The following is a 25,459-nucleotide window of genomic DNA, read 5'->3' as shown; positions in this document are numbered from 1 at the left end:
CCACAAACAGACCCACGACCAGATTCACAACTGGCTTCCCTTCGCTAAACTACCCCCTTTATTAATGCCAAAGCCAGATCTGCTTGATTTTTGCGTACTACGTATGTATCACATTGCCAAAAATACCCTCCACTTTTATCCCAAAGAGCCATCTTCAATCTATATGGTCAAAAGTTTTTACCCAGGTCTTTGCTTGACCTCAACATTCTATCTTCAACCTCAGAACCTCAAGAACAAGTTAGAATTTTGGGGGAAATTGAACTGTTTTTAAGGAACAAAAGTTTAAGGGGTTTGATAAAAGCTTGAAAATAAGGTCCACCAGATTAAAAAAATCATTACCCTATTAGTTGACGACAGACAAAAACAAGGGTTTTTAGGTTGAAGATGAGGGCATTTTGGTCAATTTTGGCTAATTTCTCCAAAATCACTACAGTCAAAGGGTATATCATAAGTTTGAAAACTCATACGAGTATCTCAAATATTCACCCTTTTATCACAAGTCCACATGAATATTCAATGGAGGATATAATCCGCGGTGAAACGACTGGCAATCAGGGAGTGAACCCATCAGTTACATAATATTGCTGTGCTTGATAGCTTGAGATGATGTATCGTTCTTTTCACATTTGAGAACACCACAAAACAGTATTGCCTGATCATCTCTTTTTTCGCTTCATTTATTTTAACATTTTCAAATCAATCCAACATTAAGCCCATCCAGTTCACGAAGCATACTGAGATGACTGAGTAATGAATGATACTGAGATAACTTGAATCCTAGGACATTTTTTAAGCCCATCTAAATCTGTGAGCGCTGATCCAAAAAAAGAACCCGAAAAAGAAAGAAAATCCCAATTTTGGCATCTCATTCACAAATGATATTGAGATGACACGGGTAAGTCTGTACCATGCAAGCGCCAGTCTATTTTTCATTAAAGATGCCATCACTATAAATGTATAATACCAGAGTTGAAATTACAGAAATGGAGAGATCATGTAAATATGTATAGTACACCTCTGATTCAAGTTAACCCGGAAACAAAGATCCTCATTATGTAAAGAAATGTCTTGTGGCATAAACCAGCAGAAAACCACTTTTTTTTTTCTCTCCTTTAAGCAGCAATATAATTTATGATGAAATCCTAAATCAACCCATCACAGATTATGATGCAAAAAAGATCTTAAATGCTGAGATTAAATTACCTCAACTAATGAGTAGCCTACAATCTCTCAATCATATTCATTCATCCACTGACACGCTTGAATGGGCTGGGTACCTCCACTGCACATCTGCCCAAGTGCTCTGTCCGTCGGTCACTTCCTTCACTACTGAAGCCACCTCTTCGACACTGACACGGATTTGATCCTTACTGTCCCTCTCCCGGATTGTAACTGATGTTGCTGAATCAACAGTAATGGCAAAGGGCACCCCAAGTTCATCGGTTCTTGCATATCGTTTTCCTATTGATGTGCCTGTACATAAACAACATATAATATCAACTCCAGAAGGCTAATAATGCATAATGTGAGCGTGAATCCCTAAATCAAACAATGTATGAATTAAACAAAAACAAGAAAGCAATTAAGGAACAAAAGATTTTCCATGGTTCGGCCATGTCTATGTCCTCAGGTGAGAGATGAGAGAATTTCACTATGTATGAGAATGATTACAGCCCTTACCAGTAAAAAGCATAGGTTTCCCAATCCAAAACTAACTCCCTTTTGGTTAATCAAACAGTAACCAACTCCTTTTCCTTCCCAAAACACCATATTTGTCCTTAAGAGTAGATGATTATGAAATTGAGTACAAAATACCTCTATTTGAGCACATATATATATATATATATATATATACACGAACAAAAATGGCACATGTTATCATATGTTCCAGCATGAAATCATGCATGTATTGATGTATGCTACAGCAGTCAATGGATCGGATTTGATTCAATTTGGTACCGATCTAATAATGGATTGGATTGGATCCTGGACTGATCCAATAAGTATCCGGACCCTTATCGGATCAGGTTTTCATTGAATCTCAATATTCAGATCCAGATCCGATCCATTAACAATTGGATCAGGTCTGGATCAGGCCAAACCTGATTTTATATACAAAAATCTATATAACTTTATACATCTCAACAAATGTATAACATAATTTATATACTTTCTAACATTTTATCGGATTGGGGCCTGGTTGATCCATATCCAATCCAATAAGATATCGAATCGAATCCCTATCGGAATCCAAAACATTGATCCACCCAAAGTTATCGGAATGGATCAGATTTGAAGTCTGATCCGATCCATTGACAGCCCTAATGTATGCCATTCACACATTGTACAGACGCTACATGCAAGTAGATAGTACATGTGGTACAATGATGATATGTTCATTTAGTTGCTTACCTGTGATATCAATCTTGTGAGAGATCCCACTCGCAGTCAATGACTTGGAAATTTGTTTGGCGACTTCCTCGTACTGTTGATTCTGAACAAGGGGGAATACTGTACATTTGATAGGCGCCACAAGAGGTGGAAAGCGGAACACATTCAACTGTTCATCTCCCGCTTTGCTTGGCCTCGTGTAGAAGGAATGCTCAAATAGGCAGTAGATTATCCTTCCAATCCCGAAAGATGGCTCAATAACCGAAGGAGTGAAAACCCTCTGATGTTCCTTCTTCTTCTCCTTAGAAATAGAAACCATGTTAGCTTTAATAGTCACAGCTTTCCCAAGAGTGCAAACATTGAACTCCACTTCTCCTTTGGACTCCAAAGTGACTTTCATTTCCATAGCTTCTTTTTCATCCATGGCCTACACGCATGCAAACAAGAAATATCAATGGGGCTGCTGACATTTTCTACAAGTCATGGGAATTCCACGTGGGACCCATTCAATACCTCTAAAGCTTCAACTATCATCTTCTGGTTACCCTTGAATGCGAGACCCAGCTCCTTCTTCACTGGGACTATAACAAGTTTCTGAAATGAACATGGGGAAAATTTGTGCAATTACATTACTACTATCTTAAAATGATGAGAGAGAGGGAGAGCGAGAGGGAGAGAGAGAGAGGAGACCTCCACTTCTCTAGGTTCTGGAAACTTTTCGTGAGCAACTAGAGGGACGCCGCTTTTCTCCTGTTATTGAACAGTAGACTAGTTTATATGAGTATTGTAGTAAAAGTTTCTTGGTAAATTTTTGCAATACAAAGCAGAAAAAATAGTTGACAGTGATGTCAAAACCCCTACCATACATGCCTTGCTCTACTCAATTTTCTCACTATTTGATTGTTATTTCTTTGCTTTTGCCGGTCTTCTCTTTTTATGAAGTAAAATGGCATAAATAGATAAACATGTAAAAAGTTAATGCTTGGACTAAAGGAAAATGTTTACAATATAGCAATAAGATCAGTCATGCTTTATAGAGCTGAAAAAGCTGAACAGAAAAGAATTTTTTTTTTCATTTAACTATTTCGTAGCATGCTTTATTTAGAACTGAATGTTTGAAATCAAAAAAGCATATGCTCATAGATTAAGCATAAGAGAGATGAGGATAACGATAAAATTAAAATGAACACCTTTCTAAAAATGTGGTAGGCTCAATAGGTAATAAATTAAGAGAAAGTCGACCGAGATGGTTTGATCATATGGAACAAAGACTAATAATAGTGAAGAACGTGCAAGTAGAATGTAGATATGAAATTGTCCTTGGTAAACCTTCACACTACTTAAGGTTTGGAGTCGCCATCATTCATTAATTGTAGCGTGTGAATGGTCACATAACATCAATTTTCCTTTGAAAATTATTTTTTAAGGAAAGGTGACTCCAATGGTCAAATCATTGAGATTCGTAAGGGGATTTGGTTGAAGAATGGGGAAGATGTTAGGCACCCCACTCCCTATCACTAGGATGGTTACCATGTGCACTTGGCCATTTGGAAAACTTCGTAGACTTTAAGATAGAAAATAGCATTGGTTTTGGAGCCAAAATGAAGGTTCTAAGATTGAACCATCTTCGATTTAGGACCTTGGACTTAGGTTGATCCCGTTATTGTGAGAAACCCATTAGCAACTTCATTTCAAGCTCAAAAGTAAGTGAAAATGCAGCAAATCAAGTTTGAGATGCAAGAGAGTTCTTGAACGTACATAGAATGAAGTTTCAGCAATCTAGAATTTGGACCCAAGATTAGAAATCACCACCACACCTCTATTGAATAAACTCCGATTGAGGGGGTTTTTTATTGGCAGGAAATAGACTTCATAATGGTTCTAAGAGAAAAAAAAAAAAAAAACCAACCCATTTGGATCTCTGATTAGAGAGATATAATCTTAAGAAGCTGGTATCCCCTACTTTCTGTCGGGACTGACAAATGCAGCTCCCTTCAGTTAGGACTCCCAAACTACTTTTTAGACTGCAGAGATTTTTTGTGGGCATAAACTTGACTTCAAAATGGTCCTCTTACATTTGAAATCACCCCAACCTTTTTGGTTTTGGAGAACCACTTATCTCAAGTCAGCCCAAATTTCTAGCTCAAAGAAACATTTAGAGAAATCCCAATAGCTTGGCCTTATTGAGAACTAAACTACATGGATACAAAATTTTCCTTAGCTTGGGATTTTGATCTTGACATGGACAAAGGTGACTACATCAAAAAATAGATCCGATCTGATCATTTGACATTTATGCATAATTTTGATGAAAACAGGTTCTAGATCTAAGATTCCCCTCCTCCAATCCACTTACGGGTCCTTGTCTGAAAGTGTTTCCCAAACAGGGTTTTACGTGTTGTTTCAAATGAAGTTGAGGAGGAGGGGGGCTTGTTTTGTACACAAAGGCTATGTCGGATTCATTGTCTCCTATGAGGAATATACAACACCACACCGATTTGGTGCCCGATGCAAGTCTCCCAAATTTGCCCCCGTTATGAGATGAGTTTGAAAGAACATGACATATTGAAGGAACAACTGAAAAAGAACCTTAAAACTTCTACTAACAAGTACAAAATCGGTGTCAATAAAAAATTTAAGAGGTATAAAAAAGGAGACTTGGTCATGGTTTATTTTAGTAAATATCGTTTTCCTGTCAGAATTTACAAGACCAAGTTGAAAAAAATTGAACCCCTTCATATCTTGAAGAAGGTAAGCAATAATGCTTATGTGATGGATTTACCTGATGATATGTTATGGTCAATTAAATTCTCCAAACAAAGTTTGAAGAACGGATATCATTGGAAGTGGATTAGAGCGAGAAATGAATGGAAAACAAGAAATAAAAAAGGCCTTCAAGAACAACTCGAGGACAAGTTTTTTTCAAAGAAAAGGGGCCTTGATGTAGGACATCTACAACTTTAAGCAGTTTCCTAATTCTATTAGGTTTTATTTTTATTTTTAGTTATTGTTTGTTTATCAATTGAATTTATTGATTCAAATTGATTTTAAGTGTTTCATTGAATACAACCAATCGAATCTATTGACTTACATGCTTCCACTACATCAAAAAGCTTAAGCCACTTCTCGACATTCCAACACTATAGAAAGACCGCATAGAAAAACAGCTCTCTTGTACCAACCCACAAACGACCATCCTCCGCATTGAGTCCAACACGCGAGGATTCCACACAAGCAGTAAAACAAACCACACTTTCCAGCTCCCAATAATTAAACTAACCACGCTTTTCACATTAGTGAAAAAAATACAAGTAAAACAATGGATAGATCATTAAATTTGGGCGGACTTGGGATAGATGGTTCTCCCTCCTGACAAAAGCTTTTAGACTGATTGCAGTTGGAAAAAAAACTCTCTTAAAGTTAACTTTCTGCTCATCAAAGGGCTCAGTAACCTTTTGAGTAGTTTGTAGTTTAGGAGCTACAACCCAACGAAGCAAACATGTGTCTATGCTGATAGAAAATTGAGGATAACAGCTTCTCAAATCTATAACTCCCAAACCAAGACTCTAAATGGGTTAATTATTTTTTATTGGAACCACCTTAAAGTCTTATTCATTCCAATAAAAAATTCTCTCCATTTGGAGTTGATTTGCTCGGATTTTGACAATGATTTTCTACCCAAAGGTCAAAAATCCAGGTTGCTAGAATCTTCATGCATTTGTTTCAAACATGTCATTTTGCAGTTGCATTCAAAAAACTTGTCCATGCATTTTCCTTGCTTATTTAGGTTAAAATAAACTTTTCCAAAGATCCCCACACTAATGGATCAACCTAGGGCTGTCAATGGGTCAGGTTTGGGCCGGTTCCATGTATACCAAGAACCGGACCCAAACTTGAGCATCGATTTCAGTTCCGATCAATTTTGGTTTTGGGTATGAGACCTTTGGAACCAGAACGGGCCCAACAAATACCCGATACCCATTGAATACCCGTTAATATTAAAAAAAAAAATTAATTTTACTTAATTTCTAAGGGTTGTTTTGCTCAAATGGATTACCACATTAGCAATCCAACACAACCACCCTCTAAATTTCATCCAAAAATTCATTAAAAAAAAACAATTTATTTTGGGCCTGATCCAAGGTTTTGAGAATGGACGACTACTAAACTTCCACCTAACTTTTTAAAAATTCAACGGTGAAAAAATAACTTTTTTTGAATGTTCTTTTTTTTCAAAATACATAGAATTTTGTCCTCTACAACCCTAAATCATCAGATCATGTTTTTTTATGTCACAAGTTGAGATCAAGGACCCTTAGTATGGGTGAAATCCTTACCAACTTAGTAAGGCTAGTCGGGCTCTTCTATTTGTTTGTACTTGTTTGAACTTTGAATGGGGTATTTTAGTCTTTAAAAAGATTAAAGATGAGAAAAATCTAACATGTAATCATGTGAGTGCAGTTCGGTTCTTCTTTGAAGTTGAAACTTGAAGAGAGAAGGGAATATGGATAGAGGTTTAGAAAATAGAAAAGGTTGAGATTTGAGAATTAAGTTATTTGTTTAAGAAGATATTAAATATTGGAACTCACATTTTTGCCTCTTATTACATTTTCACACACCATCTCAAGTTTTTAAAGTCTTTTAAAATGGTCAAGTTTTTTTTTTATTTTTTTATTATTAATAGCAGGAAAAAACAACAAACAAAGCAGGGAGGTCGAGCTGACCTACACCAAAAGAAAGACATAAGAAAAAAGAAGCAAAAAGAAAAAGAATACTAAACACCAAGCTAGGCCTCTGACAAATTACAAACAAACTCCTAATGAACTAAAAAGTCCTCGAAGAACACCCCTTTGAACTCCTTAAAGATCTTGCACTAAAAGAACAAACGCCCAAGGATCGACATACATAAATCTTGAGAAGTAGTTCTTTTCCTTCGAAGATTCTAGCATTTCTTTCCTATCAAATACCCCATGTAATCGCAAACAGAGTTTGGCTCCAAATCAATCATTTGGAAGAATGAAATTCATTACCCAACTAAATCCATTCCCCAAACATAGAGAAGAAGTGAGTCCACACCTTTTTACCAAGGGGTAGTGCAAAAAAAGGTGATTTCTTGATTCCTCATCTGACAAGCACATGCAACAACAGTTCGGGACGCATAATCCTCTTTTTCTTAACTGGTCAACCATTAAAATCTTCTCCTTCATTGTTGTCCACACAAAGAATGCCACCTTAGAAAGCACCCTTGGGCCCCACACAACCACATGTGGGAAGGATGAGTCCCAAATCCTATTTAAGTCATTGTAGAAGTCTCTCACTGTAAACAACCCTTTGCTTTTTTTTTTTTTTTGATCGATATTATTGAAAGGTGAAAAAACAAAAGGGGTCGAGTGGACCCGCCCAGAACAAAGAGAAAGAACAAAAAGTACAACAAGACTAAAAAAACAAGACTAGGCACAGACAACAAGATACTCTCACGACAAAGAGCACATCCTATCCCAACGCACAACAAATCCTTCAAAGAAGACCCCCTTGAATTCCTCGTAAAGTTTTCTCCAAGAGAACATGAACTCCAAAATCGAAAAAACTAGTTCTTCCAACATCGAAACTTTCCCTTCAAAAATGCATCGGTTGCGTTCTTTCCAAATACCCCAACAAATTGCAAAAGGAGCTAAAAACCAAAGAATCCGCTTAGAAGATGAGAAGGAACCTCCCCACGACAACCAAGCTTCCAAGACTGACTTAACAGAGCGAGGAAAGCAACCTACTATACCGAATAAAGATGAGAAATGTGCCCAAATATAATGAGCCACCCGACAATGGATGAAGAGATGATCCACTGTTTCCGCTTGCGAACCACACATACAACACCGATTGGAGGAAATAAAGCTTCTTTTGATTAACTGATCCATTGTTGTGAGTCTCCCTAATGCCACCAAGCAAAGGAAAAAAGAAATCTTGAGGGGTGTCTTACCACCCATACAAAGGAATGAGGAAAAGTTGTATCACTAATTGGGGTAATACCATCATACATAAATCTAACCCTTTGCCATTAGCATCTCGAACTCTCAAATCATCTCCTGTCGAATTTCTTGGCACATTGTCTAGGATAGTTAACAACTCCAATATCTCTGGCACTTCCCAATAATTAAGTGGCCTCCTGAACCCCAAGTCCCAACTCGTACCACCCGTATCAAACTCACGAAAGCTAGCCACTGGGAAGTTCCTTTTTCTAGAGATGGCAAAAAACGAGGGAAATCTCTCCTTCATAGTACCCAGTCAACACCACGAGTCTTCCCAAAATCTTACCTTATCGCCCCTTACTACAAAAGAGACCATATTCTTGAATTGAGGAAGAACCTTTAGAATGCCTTTCCAAACCCCACACCCATGAGAACTTTTAGCCTCTCCACTCGCCCACCCAAAAGTGCCATCCCCAAATTTCACTGCTATCACCTTTCACCATAACCCTTCCCAGTCCACTCCAAAGCCATTTCCCTAACAAAGCCCCATTCAAGACTCCCAAATTCTAAAACCAAGACCCCCCCAAATCTCTTTACCGTACATATATTTTTCCAACTCACCCAATCTCCCAAATTTCCAACTCCCAACCGAATCTCATTACCTAAAAATCTATGGTTTATAGGAGTCATGTTTCTTTTGGAAAAAATGTTTTCAAAGGAAAATTTGTTTTGGATGACCATTCACATCCTAAAAGAAATGAATGGTGGAGACTCCAAATCTAAAGTAGCATGGGATTTCCTTGGCCAAAAACAACATAGCTACATAGAAGATTTTAAAAGAGTAAGAGGAAGACCAAACAAGTTGTGGATTGAGATAGCAAGATTGGATATTGGGACACGTGAATAGGCTTTGTTGAATTATCTCGTCATTACACCTGCTCAACTTGAAGCTTTTACTAAAAATAATATCTTGAGTGAAAGCAAAATCTGACTATGACAGCCACACAAGTATGTTGAGATTGACAGAAAGTGGATGATCCAACCTAAGCATCAACGAGTAGATGAATGCTTGGTAGCTCTTATAACAAGGTAATCTAATAATTGTTGAGAACCTGCCCCCTCTTATGGATAACCAACTGGCCTAGCAAGGGGTCGTAATGCAAAATGCCACTTTGGGTCTTAACAGATGGCTTGTACCAATACGAGAATGTATCCGGATGACTTCAGCATGCACTTAATATTAGGAGAAGCCCACAAAATTTCGAAGTCCATGCCTCAAATTCCTAGCCAAATAGTCCAAATTTGTTCTCTGTCCAACTAAACAAGGATCCTAACATTTTCATAGTCGGACTGATGAAAGATGATTGATAATGGGCTATGAGGACAAAATATATATGATTAGCATTTTAACACCACCAGCTGGTGATGAGTACCATTATAAATATGTAGGTATAGCCACAACCAACCCCTGGCACACGCAGGCCCCACTACCACCAGGGGCGGATTTACAGTGGGGGCACTTGCTCCTCCCACAAGAATTTTCCAAGTTTAAGGATTTATGGGCCATTGTGATACAGAATCCCCCACAAAAAACAAAAAACAAAAAACAAAAATTCACTCTTAGTTACCCCCACACAGGCAAAATCCTGGCTCCGGCCGACCACTACATTCAAAATTCCACAATACCAATAATAAGTTAATAGCCATCCTACTTTTGTATTATATGTCATTTTCCACTCCAAAAAGTAAACCACAATACCACAATATTATAAAATTTACAACAAATAGACGATATAATGTGATAGAGAACAGCATGTAAGAGTGTCAATTTCAGAACTATAAGGAACATAATAATTCGACATCTGAATGTTTACAGATGTCTATAAATTATAAATATCCATTCACTACAATTTTAATGAAACTCTTACCGTGTGTGCTCGTAGGTCATATGCTGATCTATCTGCAATACCAACACACTCAATCCAACCATATGAGCACTCAATCTCTGCATCCCAACAGTCTGCAGCATAGTGGGCCATCTCGTTGGCAAGATGCTGACGGAATCGCAGACGTTCTTTGTCAATCCCAAGGCCAGTTAGGAATAGGTATACCCTCCCAATGAAGTAGCCAAGTGTTTCATTATTCACAATTCCCTGGAAAATGGAGAACCCCACAAAATAACGTAAACAAATGTAGAGTAATACTTAGAAAGAACTACAAACAAAAGGGAAAAGTCAAACCAGAAGAAAGCAAAACAACCTTTGAAACTGCTTCACCAAGGCGAATTCTCCTGGCTTGTTGCCCTGACATTTGCTCTTCCCTTGGGAACATCAAGAACTCCAGATTCACAACCTCACCATATTTTGGGTGAGATTTGTCATCGGGATCAACAAAGTGCTCAATCTCAGCTAATGTGAACTCACGGACTCTTAAAAGGCCTTGGCGAGGAGATATCTGGATTTACCGAAAATCATTGTCAGATTTGGTACTCTTAATTATTTCTAATTAAGAGTATATGGGGCACCAGGAAAGAATATAGACCAAAAAGGAATGAAGTAAAGAAAGGCATAAAAGCAGAAAGACTGGACAAGGAGGCCCTCCACTCCAAAATCACAGAAATTGAATGATTGAAGATTCCTAACAATCCATTATTCTTGTTTTTGGAACATATCCAGATAATAATTATCAGTCCTTTGTGTGCCTGTGCAGGCGGACAAGTTCTTGTAGTGAACATGACTGAGTCGTTGATGCCACAGCTGGACTTCAGTGTTGGTGCCAAACACCAACCCGACAAAAATATTAGGTACGCTATTTTTTTAAAAAAATCTTAGATACTCTGCATGTATTAAAATCATTCTTTCATAAATTGTATAAAAATCATGTATATAAATAATAGTTGAAAACATAACTTTAAAATTTGGGATCATTCAGCTACCTAGATTTTTTTTTTTGTGTGTGGAAGACCTCCAAGATAGCAATATCATTAAGATCTTCAACTTAGGAACAAAGGTCGTACAACTCACCCTTAATTCCAAGACCAAAAATACAAATGAAAGACACTATTAAGAGAATGATTCAAACCTCATTTCTGAAAGCCTGACCAATTTGGGCTGCGGCAAAGGGGAGCTTGTTCCCGTTGTAATAATACAAGTCCTTGAAGTTCACAAAGATGCCTTGCGCTGTCTCAGGGCGCATATAACTGCAGCGATAGACATCAACCGGTGTAAGTGTAAGAAATTAACCTGCAAATACAAACATCGTGCAGTGTAGGAGTGCAACTTGGTCCGGTTCAAACAAGAACTGAACCAAACTATAGCTGTGAGTTGGTTTGGTTGGGTTTGGAATAAGTTGGTTCGGTTCTGGGTTAAGAAAATGGAGAGCCGATCAATTTGGTTCGGTTCTCGGTTCAAGGCTTGTATAGAACCCAACCCTCATATATATATAATATAAACTTACAATGAATTACTTTAGGAGTTAGGACATAGATTAATGACTTTTTATGGATATATTAATGATTTATTATGTTTATTATATATCTGTTCTTTCTTTTCATTGAAAATATGTTATTTCCAAGCAAGTTTATAGAATATTGGTAACCAATAGAACAAACCGACCTTAGTTTGGTTTGGGTTTGTTTGCTTCTATTGGTATTTTGGTTTGGTTCGGTTCTGGTTCTGGTTCTTATTTAGTGGCACCAATCTATGTCGGTTAGGTTTCAACCGAACCAAGTTGCACACCTAGTGCAATGTTGGGAGGTGGTGGGGAGTACACATACAACTGAGGAGTAAAGAATCCTTGAAAAAATAGAAGCTGTTTGCATCAACCATCATGACATATGGATATCCAAAATCAAATTCTCACCCAGGGTTCACACCGGATGGACCTATTGAAGTCTGAAACATCAAGTTGAATGGGTAAGGATCAGAAAGAGGATTTTTAGTATCTGGAGCAGTTATGCCATACTCCTTTATCTTTGCACCCAATTCTTCAGCAGATAGATCATCAAGAATAGCAAGAACATGTTTCAGCTCTGCCACCTTCTCTACAGGCAAACTGAGATCCTTCTCAAGCTTCTCCTTACAAAAATCTTTTAACAAATGGTCCGCACGGTAACACGTTCCAGTTTTCTCATCCTTAACCATAAGATCGGTAAACTTGTCAACATGACCTGAGGCCTTCAGGACAACTTCAGGTGTGACACACGGGCAATCAACTTCCAACATGTTCTCCTCAAGTACAAAGTGCTGAGTAAAAAAAAAATACAAAGGATCAACAACATTTTCATTGCAGAGAAACAACCTCATTAAAAAATTCCCTATAGTAAAGACATGAATAGAACACCAGGACAAAGATTCACAGCAACCCTTCGTCCAAGAAAAACTCAAATGCATTTTAGTACTAACTAAAATCTTCCAGAGGTTAATACTAGAAGCTACTTGAAAGCACAGATTCAATGGCAAAACTTTTGCAAGTTCAGAAAGCTTCTGTTAAACTGCTTGCAAGGCCTACTTTTAGGTGCCCCAATTTTTGTTTTGTTTTTAATGAACCAGCATAGCTTTCAAATTGGGTTAAAATTGGAATGCCCCAGTGAGTTTCAAACATGTTTGAGTTTTCACGTTAATTGAGTGTTCCCAAAATGAGTTCTCAGGTTGAATTGAAGTCAGTCCTAAGCTTTTGAAACATCAATTGAACTATGGAACTCGTGATGTTGTCGCTAATTGGTTTCTCAGTGGGGCATGTTAGTTACAAGACACCCTTGATGGACACAACCAATGTGAGTATGGAAGTGGGGTCTCCTTCGGATACAGTGCTAATGAAAGTCAGGATGTTGTACAAAGTTAAAATACGTAAAATAGATTAACACCCTTGGTATAGAACTCGTGTGTGTGTGTGCGCACACAAGTGTCCCTTTGTATAAAATTAGTGCATGTGTGAGTGTGCACACGCGCAAAGTGAGGATGATATGTAGTCTGGGCCATGATTCTAAGGACTTGGCTAAAGAATATCAGTTCACCAATTGCCTTGTGAACTGAAAACACATCAAACATTAAAGTTCTGGTCCAACAGACACCTTCATTCGTGCTCACTGATAAATTTTAGATTAACTGAAAACCCAGAGCATGTTGCTCTCGGTGCGTTTCGATTAAATAGAGAAAGTAAGTTAGTTACATAACTACCCTATCTACATCAACATGATTCCGTGCATTGCGATACACCTTAATATATACAATCTAACTACCTTAACTACATGACTTAATCTTATTTAACATGATTTGGTGCATCACAATACACCTTAATAAACTACAGCATATTAATACTCTAATACCCAACTGCAATCGCATGTTCCTTTGCAATTCCTTTGAGGAATTCATAACTTGATTGGCGATGGATAGCCGAAACATCAACATGCTTGTTGAAGATCACCACTTATCTTGATCATAGAAGATTCAAAGGCTCGAATAAGGAGATTGGTCAAATCGGTCTCAACCAAATAGGCTTCAAACAAGTAAGGCTTCTTTTGAGCCTTAACATAAAGAGATTGGGCTCATCTCAAGCCAATGGGCTTACTTGTAATACCCATAAGTACGGGTGTACATTTTACCCAAAACTCGATCCAAACCCGAACCAAATCGGGACCGAAACCTAAAATGACCGAATTGGACCAAAACCGATAAATTTTAGTTCGAGTTCAGTTTTCACTTCCGAACCCACACAGAACCAAACTTAAAACAACATACACAAACGCGAAATCGAACCCGAAACCGGTAAAACCCAACGGGGGGTGGGGGGAAAATAATTATATTTTTTTGTAATTTTTTTTTTTTTTTACATAAATGCCTACAAAATACCACCCAAATCCATCGAAATTCCCACAAATCTCACCACATTTTCACCCAAATTCTAAGATTTGACACAATCTCTCAAATTCTCTCAATTTCAATTTAGTTCTCAAATTAACCCAAATTTCTCTTATATTAGTTCAATTTCTCCCAAATTAGTCTAATTCTTCATCAAAGTAATCTCAATTTTATCATATTGAGATCATCGTCAATATCAAGCACTTGTCAATTCCGAAGTAAAGATATTTTCTAGAATTTAAAGTTGTTGATTAAATTGGAGTGTGGCAACCAATCAAATTTGAAACCATTGATCAAATTGGCATGTGACAACCGATCAATTCTACATTCGAGGTGTAATATTTTTAATACTATTTAAATAATTGTTACCTTCTCTTCTCTATTCTGTCATTTTTTTTTCAACTGATAACTTTAGATAATGAATAATTATGATTTAAATGAATATAATGACCCTATCCCAACTCCAAATGAATTTAATTCTTTCACAAATTTTGGAGAAGAGGCGAGTAGTTAACCCGAATCCTCTAGTTGCCCTCCAAAAGCTAAAAGACACAGATCTTTGATTTGACAACATTTTACTTTAATTGAGAGTTTAAATCCAGATGGAACCAAAACTAAAAGAGCTAAATGCAATTATTGTGGTAAGTCTTTAACTTAGTCCAGTAGCCGGACTGAACTAGCACCATGAAAAAACATGTTTTAAAACACATCAACCCAATACTAGTCAGACTTTGCTTAATCAATCAAGTGCAAGTAATATAAGCACGTGGTCGTATCCGCACGAAGTAGCACAGCTTGAAACTATAAAAAAAATTATAATGAAAGAAATTTCATTTTTAGTTATTGAAAAACAAAGTTTTAAAGAATACATTCAAAAATCTTATTTTCCTAATCATTTAAGTGTTTTTAGAAATACTTTAAAAAGAGAAGTAATCAAAATATTTAAGTCCAGAAAATTAGAAATTAAAAGTATTTTACAAAATGTACCCGATAAAATTTGTATAACTTTTGATTTATGGTCTTCAGATCAAAATACCATATATGTGTGTTACGACACATTTTATTGATAATAATTGGAATATTAATAAAAGAATAATAATTTTTCCGTTATTAACTCCAAGACATAAAGGCGTCGTAATTGGTGAAGCCATAATAATGTTTTAAGAGAATATGAAATTTCTCATAAATTTTTTACAGTTACATAAAATAATGCAACAAATAATGATGTTGTTATAACTTTTTTTTTTTAAGATTATTTATATAATGAAGAAATATTTTAAAAAAAATAGGTCATGTTTGTTGTGCCGCACACATTTTAAATTTAATTGCATAATCCGGTATTTCATATGTAGGTAAATTAGTTGACTCTATTATAGAAGCTATTAGTCTTTTTTTTATTTATAAGTAGAGAAGTTATTAGTCTTATAAGATCATCACTTATTAAACAACAAAGATTTAATGAACTTTGTGAATTATGTAACTTAGACCTACTAGATTACCATTAGATGTGCCACATGGGTAGAATTCAACTTACATTATGTTAAAAAAAATATTTCCTTATAAAAATCTAATTAATAGTTTATTCCAAGAATTACATAGTGAAATAGTAATAGATGATGAAGATAGGGAAAATGCATCAAATAATTGTGATTTTTTCCATTGGTTTGTCCGAACTGCAATTGCTTTTTCAAGAGTAAAATACGTTACATCCACGGAATTTTGTATACAATTAGCTTCAATTAAAGATCTTTTAAATTGTAATTCTCAAAATCAAAAAACTTATAAAATGAATGAAAATATAATAAACATTGGAAAGAAATTCCTTTAAACTTAGTATTTGCTACAATTATGGACCCTAGGTATAAAGTTAAGAGTTTTACAAATTATTTGGAGTTTAAATCTTGAAACTGATGCTCAAAAAGAATTAGAAAAAATTAAACGAGACTTATTTAATTTTTATAAATTTTATGAAACTAAATTAGGTGTAACTAATGTAGCACCACCACCATCATCTAGTGGTTTTACATTTACTTTTCGACGATTATTAGCAAACACACCTATAGTCCTTACCCAAAATACTTCAACATCCAAATTACAACGTTATTTGGGTTATGATCCCGAGAAAATTTGGGATGAAGGTACGTATAATGTATTAGATTGATGGAAGGACTATAGTAGACAATATCGTGTGCTATCTATGATGGCATGTGATCTACTAACAATTCTATCTTTACAGTGGCTTTTGAATAGATTTTAGTGCAAATGGAAGAGTTTTATGACCGTATAGAAATCGTCTAATTCCAAAGACGGTGGAGGCCTTAATTTGTTTAAAAGATTGGTGGATGGGCTAGAAAGGATCAACAAAGGGAAAGAGGCACAATTAGAAGAATCATTTGATGAATTAAAATTTTGATTTTTTTATTATTTATTTGGGTTAAGTTATGCATATGATAGATAGATGAGTAGATGCCAACCTAGTTGGGATGTACTTGTACTATTGTGATGCAGTACATCCTCATTTTTGTAATTGTAATCAATTAAGTTTTACATTTACAATTTAATTTTGCACTTAATGTAATTTTACAATTTTATTCATACAAATATGGTTGACGTTTTAATTATGCATTTTATGAAGTCTTTTTAGTTGTTTATAATTAGTTGCTTATAAGATAAATCTTATGATATAAGTGTTTAAGTTCGGAAATGAAGGATTGGAGGAAGGACGATAACAACAACAGCAACGCTGATTTGGCTAGTTGGATCTGGCTACAATTGTTCTATCTAAATCCAACGTTGTGTGCAACATCGATCTAGCAATTGAGGGGGATGTCCTAAGATGAATTGCACCCATGCATCCATGGAAAAGTTGTAGAAGTAAACAAGAAGATTATATGCTTGATAAAATGCTAATAAGAAATAATTGGAAGAGAAGCCAGGATCATAGCCAACTAGATCACATGATGGAAACCAACAATGGCTCTGATACCATGATAAATTTCAAATTAACTGAAAGCCCAAATCATGTTGGTCTTGATGTGTTTCTATTAAATAGAGAAAGTATGATAGTTACATAACTACCTTAACTGCATCAACATGATTCGATGCATCGTGATATACCTTAATACAATACAATCTGTCTTAACTGCATGATCTAATCTTATTTAGCATGATTTGGTACATCTCGATACACCTTAATAAACTACAACATATTAATACTCTAATTTGTTAGAGAATCAATACGTTGTATTGTATTATAGTGTATCCAGATGTACCGAATCATTTCTAAATAGGATTAGATTATGTACTTAAGGTAGCTAGATTGCATTGTATTAATGTACATTGCGATGCACAAAATAATGTAACGTAGCTAGGGTAGTTATGTAACTAACCGATATCTACTTTATCTATTTAAATGAATCTTTCTGGAAATCGATTTGATCCGATTATTGCCTTCATTTCAAACATCGCAATTAGGGTAGTATTTCAATTGAATTGATTGTCTTTCATGGTATCAGAGCCCAGGCTAGTTTTGATCCTATGATCTGACCAACTAGAAGGATCCAAACCGGCCATGAACATGTTTTCTTCATTTCTTTTCCTTTAAGCCCAATGTTCTCATTTTTTGCAACATCAACCATCCATATAATGATCCACCATCCATACCTTCATCATCTCTATTTTATCTAAGTAGAAGCAATGCCATCATCATATCTAGACAAGAACAAAGTGATTCTTGTACTCTTGTCCATCATGAACATGATCACAATAGCTTCTTCAAACAAGTTCAAAGTTGGCGAAAATGGGGATTGGAAACAGCATGTCGCAAACAATACTAAAATATACAACCATTGGGCTTCCCATAACAGATTTCTTGTGGGAGATTCTATCTATTTCGAGTACAGCAAGAATGACTCGGTTGTTATGGTGGATAAAAGGGGTTTACTACCACTACAACTCTACCAACGCAATCTACACTTTCAATGATGGGAAGACTGTTATAAAGCAGGATTAGCCAGGGACCAATTAATTCATAAGCGGGGTCCCTGATCATTGGAAGAACGGCCAAAATTCCACCTCAATCTTTTTCAAGATCCACTCAATTCTACAGTTCATCAATATGTAATTCTACCTGATTGTTGACATCCAATCCATTATTTATTGCCCAAGCCTAAGCTCTTCTCAATTTCATAGATTCAAAATTTTCAAATCTATTTGCACAAAACATATGCTCCAACGACTAGTGTTCCCAATGTCTAATTTGTCCCTATATTTATTTGTGCAATAAGGCAAAAAAAAAAAGATGAGAAATTTTTTCACCATTGTTGCTTATGGGTATTACAAGTTAAGTCCAAAGCCCAATGCTCAAGATGAGTCCAATAGAGGCTATTGCCCATGCCAATGATCGAGCCTACGAAGCAGCTGACATTGAGTCCTTTATTTGTCCATTGTAGACCATTTCATTATTTTATCACTTCTGAATTAAAATCCATCAAGTTTTGGTCTAGCCTAATCCGACAATTGGTCCAATCGAGGCTCATCCGAGTTGAGCATATCATTCCTCTTCTACACAAAGGGGCATATTATCAATTATCTCTCTCAAGCAACAATCAAAAGGATCTCTTCTTTGTAATCAATGGCATGCAATTGGCTTCAAGATTCGTCAACAATAAAGTGTTGATCACCAACATGCATGACAAAAAATTTCGATCATCCATCAACAATCTAATAATTGAAGCAAGGATTGTTCATATTGAATGTAATCAATCACAAGTTCCTTAATCCAAGGAACATGTGATTGCAGTTAGTATGCTGTATTGATTATAGTGTAGCCAAATGTACCGAATCATCTCTAATAGGATTAGATCATGTGGTTAGGTAGTTAGGTTATATTAAAGTATATCGAGATGCACCAAACCATGTGATGTAGTTAGGGTATCTCTGTAATTAATCAGTATCTACTTTCTCTATTAAATGAATCTCACAGGAGATCGATTTGAACCAGCTATTGACTTCATTTCTGACACCATTATTTACTTTTAGTATTTCAATTGAATTAATTGTCTTTTAAAGTTTTTTTTTTATAATCAAAATTTTATTGAAAAAGACAATAAATCCGCAAATGATGTAGATAGGCTTATCGACACTTATCTCAATACCTAGGATCAAATTAAGATGCGTCAAAGAAAGAAATCAACAACATTAACTAAGTCAATTCAGTCAAAACCGAGTCAACTCGATCCAATCTTTGACCAGTCCACAAGACCTAGTCCAACTTCTCTTAGGACTCTTTCTTTTACTGAGTTTCTATTTGTTAAGTTGCTTAAGTAGTCCTAGTTAGTTTCTATTTCGATTTTACAAAGTTTCTTTTCCTATTTAGTATCTAATTTGTTTTATGTTTAAAATTCGTTTTTATTCTTTAGGTTATAATTAGAAGTCCTTTTAGATGTTCAAATTGAGTTCTAATAAGATTAAAAGGTTAGTAATATGTTATAAATAGCTTAGGAAGTTACTTTTTAGTATTTTAGAAGATTTCTAGGTTGTTATGAATAAGTTATTTATATAAGGAGCTCCAATAAACAAATTTTAAAGTTAGTTTTTTTGAAGATTGATTAATAAAAATAAAAATAAAAGACTTTTCTTCCCTTCCTTTGTTTTTTTTTTTTAGCATAAGAGCCCGATATTGATTCTTAATTTTAATGTTTGCGATTGATTTTCATCAATCTCGAACCTAGATTGAAGTTTCTAGTTTGTTTTGCTCAACATAGAGATTCTTCATTGCTCCTAGTTCTTGGGATTTCACCCTAGAATCAGATTTTTAACATAAACTCTGGATTTGTGTGTTCTGCTCTGGATTAGCAAGCAACAAAACAACATCTGAAAGCACAAAGGAAAGGAAAAGAAAAACAAACCCAACCAGCCCTAACCTAAACAAAAATATCTTCAAATTTTAGCCCCTTAAAGACAAGGAATTGTCTTTCAAAGTATTAATACACAATATAGGACACTTTACTCTTTCAATAGATTTTTTTTTCAAAGATACTATCTTACAAAGGAAGAAAAAAATCAGCATCCCTTGAATCTTTGTCTTTCTTATAATTCCTTCTCAAGTTTTTAAACTCATTTATCACCATAACTAAAAAGCAAGGGAGACCCTTTGTTTTCGAATTTTTCTGTGGATGCAAACTAATTGAGGGAGGGAAGTTCAACCAATCCTATTTCATTTTGATCGATCGTTAGGACCCATTGTGAGGATAACTAAATCTGTCCTAAGGATGGAGAGTCCAACACACAACTTATTCAAATAATTTGTCTTTCCTTTTCGATAATTTGATCAACAAATATGAATCTCTACAGTTCAAATTAGAATCGTGAGCTCACCTGACGCCAGAAAGCCAGCACGTTAGACTTAACGGCGCAACCTGGCGGCCCATAGTCGTACAAACCAGCAACACCACGATAGATCTTGAAGGACGGAATGTAGAACAGACGCCGTTCCAAAGTATTAACGACGAACTGACGGAAAACCTCTCTATTAACGGCGTTACCATTTCCGCTACTACTAACTGCTTCCTGGAGCTGTTTTTCAATCGATGTTTTCTCGAGCTTTAAGGAGTTCAGGGATTTAACGGCGGCGTCAATTTCAGCTGTCGATGCTCCTGCAGCCTTAAGATTCCTGACGGCATTAGCTTGGGCATCGACAGTCGTTTGTTTCTCTGCTAGGGTTCTGCGCAAGGTTTCTTCAGCTGCGTCCATGGATGACGGATTCCGTTTGGTAACGTGGATTTCCGTTTGGATGGAGGAGGAGCGAGAAGGGATGTAGTAGCGTAGGTTAAGGAGACGAGAGGATAGAGGGTGGCTAAAAAATCTAGGTTTTGATAATGGGGAAAGAATGAGAGAGGGAAAATGCATGCGAGGAACACTTGGGAGTTTTTGATAGTGTTTTAGTGTTAGTGCTTGTGTTCTTACTTCTTAGGGTTATGCTAAAATGCGCTGAGGGTTTATGATTGATTTTTTCTTAATAGAATGGGTGATTTAGGTGCTGTTTGTTAAACTGAAAAAAATAAGTGCTGAATAGCATTAAGCGCTGAATTTAAGTGCTAAAAAAGTTGTTTGTTTAGATGCTGTCATGTTTGTTACACATTGCTGAAACTGATAAATTGTCTTTGTTACCCTTACAATCATATTATACATTGTTTGCATGTTTTAAATGCTTATTTATTATCAAACACAATAAAATATATTATTTCTTATAAAATTAAAATACAATTTATTTTTAAATAATAAATAATACTCAAATCTTCAATTTATAAATAATAATTTCTATTTATAAAAGCCCACAAATTCAAATTAAAAATAATAATGTCATACAAGTCACCAAAATTTGAAATCAACTTTAAAAAGAACTTATTTTTTATGAATAATTTTCGATGGAAATGAAGGATGTGTAATTATAAAAGCACCCTATGAATTAATAAGGGCAACCCACACTATAGCCATTTTTTGTTTTGTTTTATATGGATTAAAATTTTTGGAGTGACCAAATTTTTAGTGAGGATAATTTATATGGTCTAGAGATCATCCTCACCAAAAATCAGTTTATTTTGAAACTTCTAACTCGTTAAAAATAGTTTTCAAAAAAAAAAAAAAAATGGACAATTTACGATTCTTGAACTTGTTTTGATAGGGTTAAAAGTTTCAAGATGTGCTGATTTTTGGTGAGGATGATCTCTACGATTTTTTGTGAGAATGATCTCCTCATGTAGAGATCATCCTCACCAAAAATCAACTCATTCCAAAAATTTTAACCCATATAAGACAAAATAATTTAGCTATGGTGTGGGTTTATTAATTTGTGGGATGTCTATATACTTATCCATGGGATATAAGAGGTAATATCCTTTTAAGAATAAGGGCATAGTTGTCCATGCTCAAAAAAACAAAGGGCATACTTGTCCGTGTTGAAAAAGCGAAGTGCTTACCGCTTCAGTACTTTTTTTCAGCATCAAAATAGTGCTGAATTTTTTCCTCTTATTTTCAGCAATAAGCACGAGTAAACAAACGCGCTATTTTGACAAAAGTGCTGAATTTAATTTTTTTCAGCAATAAGCACTGAAAAATAGCGCAAACAAACACCACCTAGACATGCCCCTCACTTTTCGTGAATATTAGAGATACCCCTGTGATTTGAAATTGATGATATACCCCCCTTGACCTCAGTCTTCTTCATAAACTAGTAGGAAAAGACCTAAATACCCTCATCTTCAACTTCTTGCCAAAAACTCTTGATTTTTCTTCCGAATAAAATCAGTCATCTTCAACTTAGGATCTAACCCTTTGTAGAAAATCCTAGAGGTCTTTAGCAAAATTTTCATCACTTTTCTCTTCCTAAAAATCATTTTTATTGTTCTTTCAAAAATTAGAAATATGCAAGCTCTTCAACCTTTATATTAAAGTAACTTTCATCTATTCAACCTTATCTCCATCCATCATTTCCTACTATGCATTAACCCAAGATAGAAACTACTAAATTTTTCAGCTTAAATTCTTTTGTTTTACACTTCAAAATAATTTTATCTTGCCTCTCTCCCTCTCTCCTCCACGACCCTCATTCTTCTTTTCTTCTCCACTACCCTCGACTTACACACACACACACTCCCTCTCCACTACCATCTTTGCCACCTTCCACCCCTCTTTCTTATTCTTCTTCTTCTATTCCTCCTACCCTATTTCATCGTTATAGGATTTTTTCTATGTGGTGGAGGTGGAAATAAGAAGAAAATGAAGAGATTGAGGGACCAAAGGATAGGGGAGGCATAAAAGGCAAAAGTGGTAATGGAGAAGAAGAAAATTGAAAGAAAATATAAAAATAAGATTCAAAGAAAATGTTGGAAAATTATGACCTTAAAATCGGAAGTAATTCAATAAAGGAAGAAAAATAACTTCTAAGCTTGAATTTGATTCGATCTCTTTAAACAAATATTCTCCCATACTACTTAGAACCACAGTACACAAAAGGTCAAAGAACAAGTACCTTCACGATACAAAGAAGTCTACACTTAAGTTACTAAATTGGATTATGTACGATTCAATTTAATCTAGAATACTCGAAAATAATAAGAAACTGAGGATGTTAAGGGCTTAAGCTTAGAAAAAAGATAACATAGAAAATTTTCGTGAAGAAATCTGATTTTTGATTGACTTTTATAGTCATTTTTGTGCTTGTTGATCAAGAGCCATGATTTAATGTATTTTGATTTAATAGCCGTTGGATTGTGTCTGATCTCAAATCTAACAATTCAGATCGTATCCTATTGAACGTATGTGTCTCATGCCTTTTAAACAACACCTATTAGTTGAGTCTGCATGATATAATGGTTTTGATCGCGTCCGATTAGTTGCTACTTGATCTACATATTCGATCTTCCTTGATTAGATACTAATCATGAATCAATGCACCTAGTCGATTCTGATTAAGTACTAACTTGATTCAACGCACCAGTGAAAGCGCCCTCGATCCGCGGGGTGTACGGATCCACTTTTGATTTCGAGGTTTGGAAGTCGCCACCTAGTTATTACGGTCTAGGAACCGAGCATCGACTCAAGATGGATAAAAAACAATTAATCTACAAAAAGAAACTAAGTTCGGGGATCACGTAACGGGATTGGAAGGTGTTAAACAGCAACCCCGCCCGACAAACGCCGGTTTCTACTATTTTCCCAAGAAGATTACATTGCTAAAAAAACCTAAAATAAATAAATAAAATAAATAAATAAGAAAAAAATGAAATATATATGTACGATTACAACAATTAGTTCCCTAAGAACTGATAGAATGGTTCTTCGTAAGATACTCATCGCTTCGTTTCTGTCACTATATCCACTTCAGATCTCCAAGATGAAGTACCTCCTTCTTAGATCTAAATGTTTTCTAAATTTATTGATGGATTTCTAGATATTTTGTGGAGAGTTTTTAGGAATTTGTGAACAAAAACTAGGGTTTAGATAATAGGTAATGGGTTAGGACTTCAAAATCAGGGTTTTGGGAAGGCTAGGGAGGCTTTTTGACCAACTTTTTATAGAATTTTTTTTGACCTGCGAAATTAGGTCGTGGAGGCTTTTTATTTATAGATTTTTTTGGGTAGAGTTAATGTTTGATTATATTTCTTTTAGATAAGATAAATTAGGGTTTTAACTTTAGTCTTATGAGATTGACTTGGTCTTTTTTTATTAGGGTTTTAATTATGATTTTAACTTAAGTCTTATGAGATTGACTTGGTTTCTTTAGATTAGGGTTTTGACTTAAGTTTTTTGAGATTGACTTGGTTTCTTTAGATTAGGATTTTGACTTAAGTCTTTTGATATTGACTTGGTTTAAAATTTTCAATTAATTTTATTAAGGTTTTACTTTACGTTAATTAATATTTTTTTAAATTAGAAAATTATCGTTGTGCCCCCGAAGAGAATTTTTGCGTTTCAAGTCGATTTTCGATGTTCCGAGATGTTTTGAAATCGATTTTTCGTAAGGAATTCAATGAGATTATTGGTTTGTGTCATTTATGAAATTTTTGGGCATGAAATGATTGTCAACCCTTATAAGGGGTATTTTCGTAAATTTGTTGAATTTGGTGAAAATTGACAAAATGATTTATTTGATTTCATTTTGTTGTTTTATGTGTTCGAATGAGTTTTCATAAGCGTAAGGGGATTCTAAGGATGTGGCGCCCCGCCAAACGCTAGTACAAATCCCCATGTCAGATTTCGAGGTACTAGGTGGCACCTCGAAATTTCAGCATGGTCTCCTTTGTTTATGTTAGCATTCCAAGGCGTTCAACATGCACCTGATAAACGACATACAATCCTGCATATAAAACATATAAAATAGAATACTAACAGAAGCCTATATACATCTAACAACGTACAAAAATCAGAGTGCGGAAGAAGAAGTTTATATACACGATTATACAGAAATTCTTCACTCTAACAAAATTCCTAACACTCAAAATCAAAATCTATATTACTCTTAGATAAATCGACACCACTAGGGGTAATAACCCCAGTACTCACTAGGTAATGGACTCTGGTCATCTATCTGACCTACCAGATGGTCCCCACTCACTGGTTCTACGCCCGCCTCGCCAACTGCAGGCTCTAAAGCTAAAAAAATATAAAGGAACGGGTGAGTAACAATGGTTACTCAATAAGAAAACAAACAATTTCTACTAATAACCCCTCCTAACATGAACGAAT

General features: G+C 35.4%; 1 protein-coding gene across 1 annotated transcript; it reads right to left on the bottom strand.

The window, feature by feature from the left end:
• Window positions 1-902: 902 nt before the first annotated feature.
• LOC147398335 (glycine--tRNA ligase, mitochondrial 1-like) lies at window positions 903-21,164 on the bottom strand. Its single transcript, XM_086447491.1, has 9 exons — window positions 20,591-21,164; window positions 12,216-12,598; window positions 11,436-11,553; window positions 10,614-10,808; window positions 10,283-10,507; window positions 3,082-3,141; window positions 2,905-2,985; window positions 2,413-2,818; window positions 903-1,473 (listed from the first exon to the last, which is right to left on the bottom strand). Exons 1-9 carry the CDS (start codon window positions 21,119-21,121, stop codon window positions 1,241-1,243), a joined length of 2,232 nt encoding a protein of 743 aa, XP_086303617.1. The 5' UTR covers window positions 21,122-21,164; the 3' UTR covers window positions 903-1,240.
• Window positions 21,165-25,459: the final 4,295 nt, after the last annotated feature.

This window comes from Akebia trifoliata, chromosome 7 (genome assembly GCF_017979445.1).
Source record: "Akebia trifoliata isolate Shusen 1 chromosome 7, ASM1797944v1, whole genome shotgun sequence".
Classification (NCBI taxonomy): Eukaryota; Viridiplantae; Streptophyta; class Magnoliopsida; order Ranunculales; family Lardizabalaceae; genus Akebia; species Akebia trifoliata.
This window is presented reverse-complemented; position numbering and strand designations above follow the sequence as displayed.

Excerpts from the sequence above, each read along its gene's own strand:
- LOC147398335 (XM_086447491.1), bottom strand. The coding sequence starts at position 21,121 with ATGCATTTTCCCTCTCTCATTCTTTCCCCATTATCAAAACCTAGATTT. Across the intron at positions 12,599-20,590 it reads TGCTGGCTTTCTGGCGTCAG|CACTTTGTACTTGAGGAGAA; the intron begins GTGAGCTCACGA and ends TTTTTTACTCAG. Across the intron at positions 3,142-10,282 it reads ATGACCTACGAGCACACACG|GAGAAAAGCGGCGTCCCTCT; the intron begins GTAAGAGTTTCA and ends GTTCAATAACAG.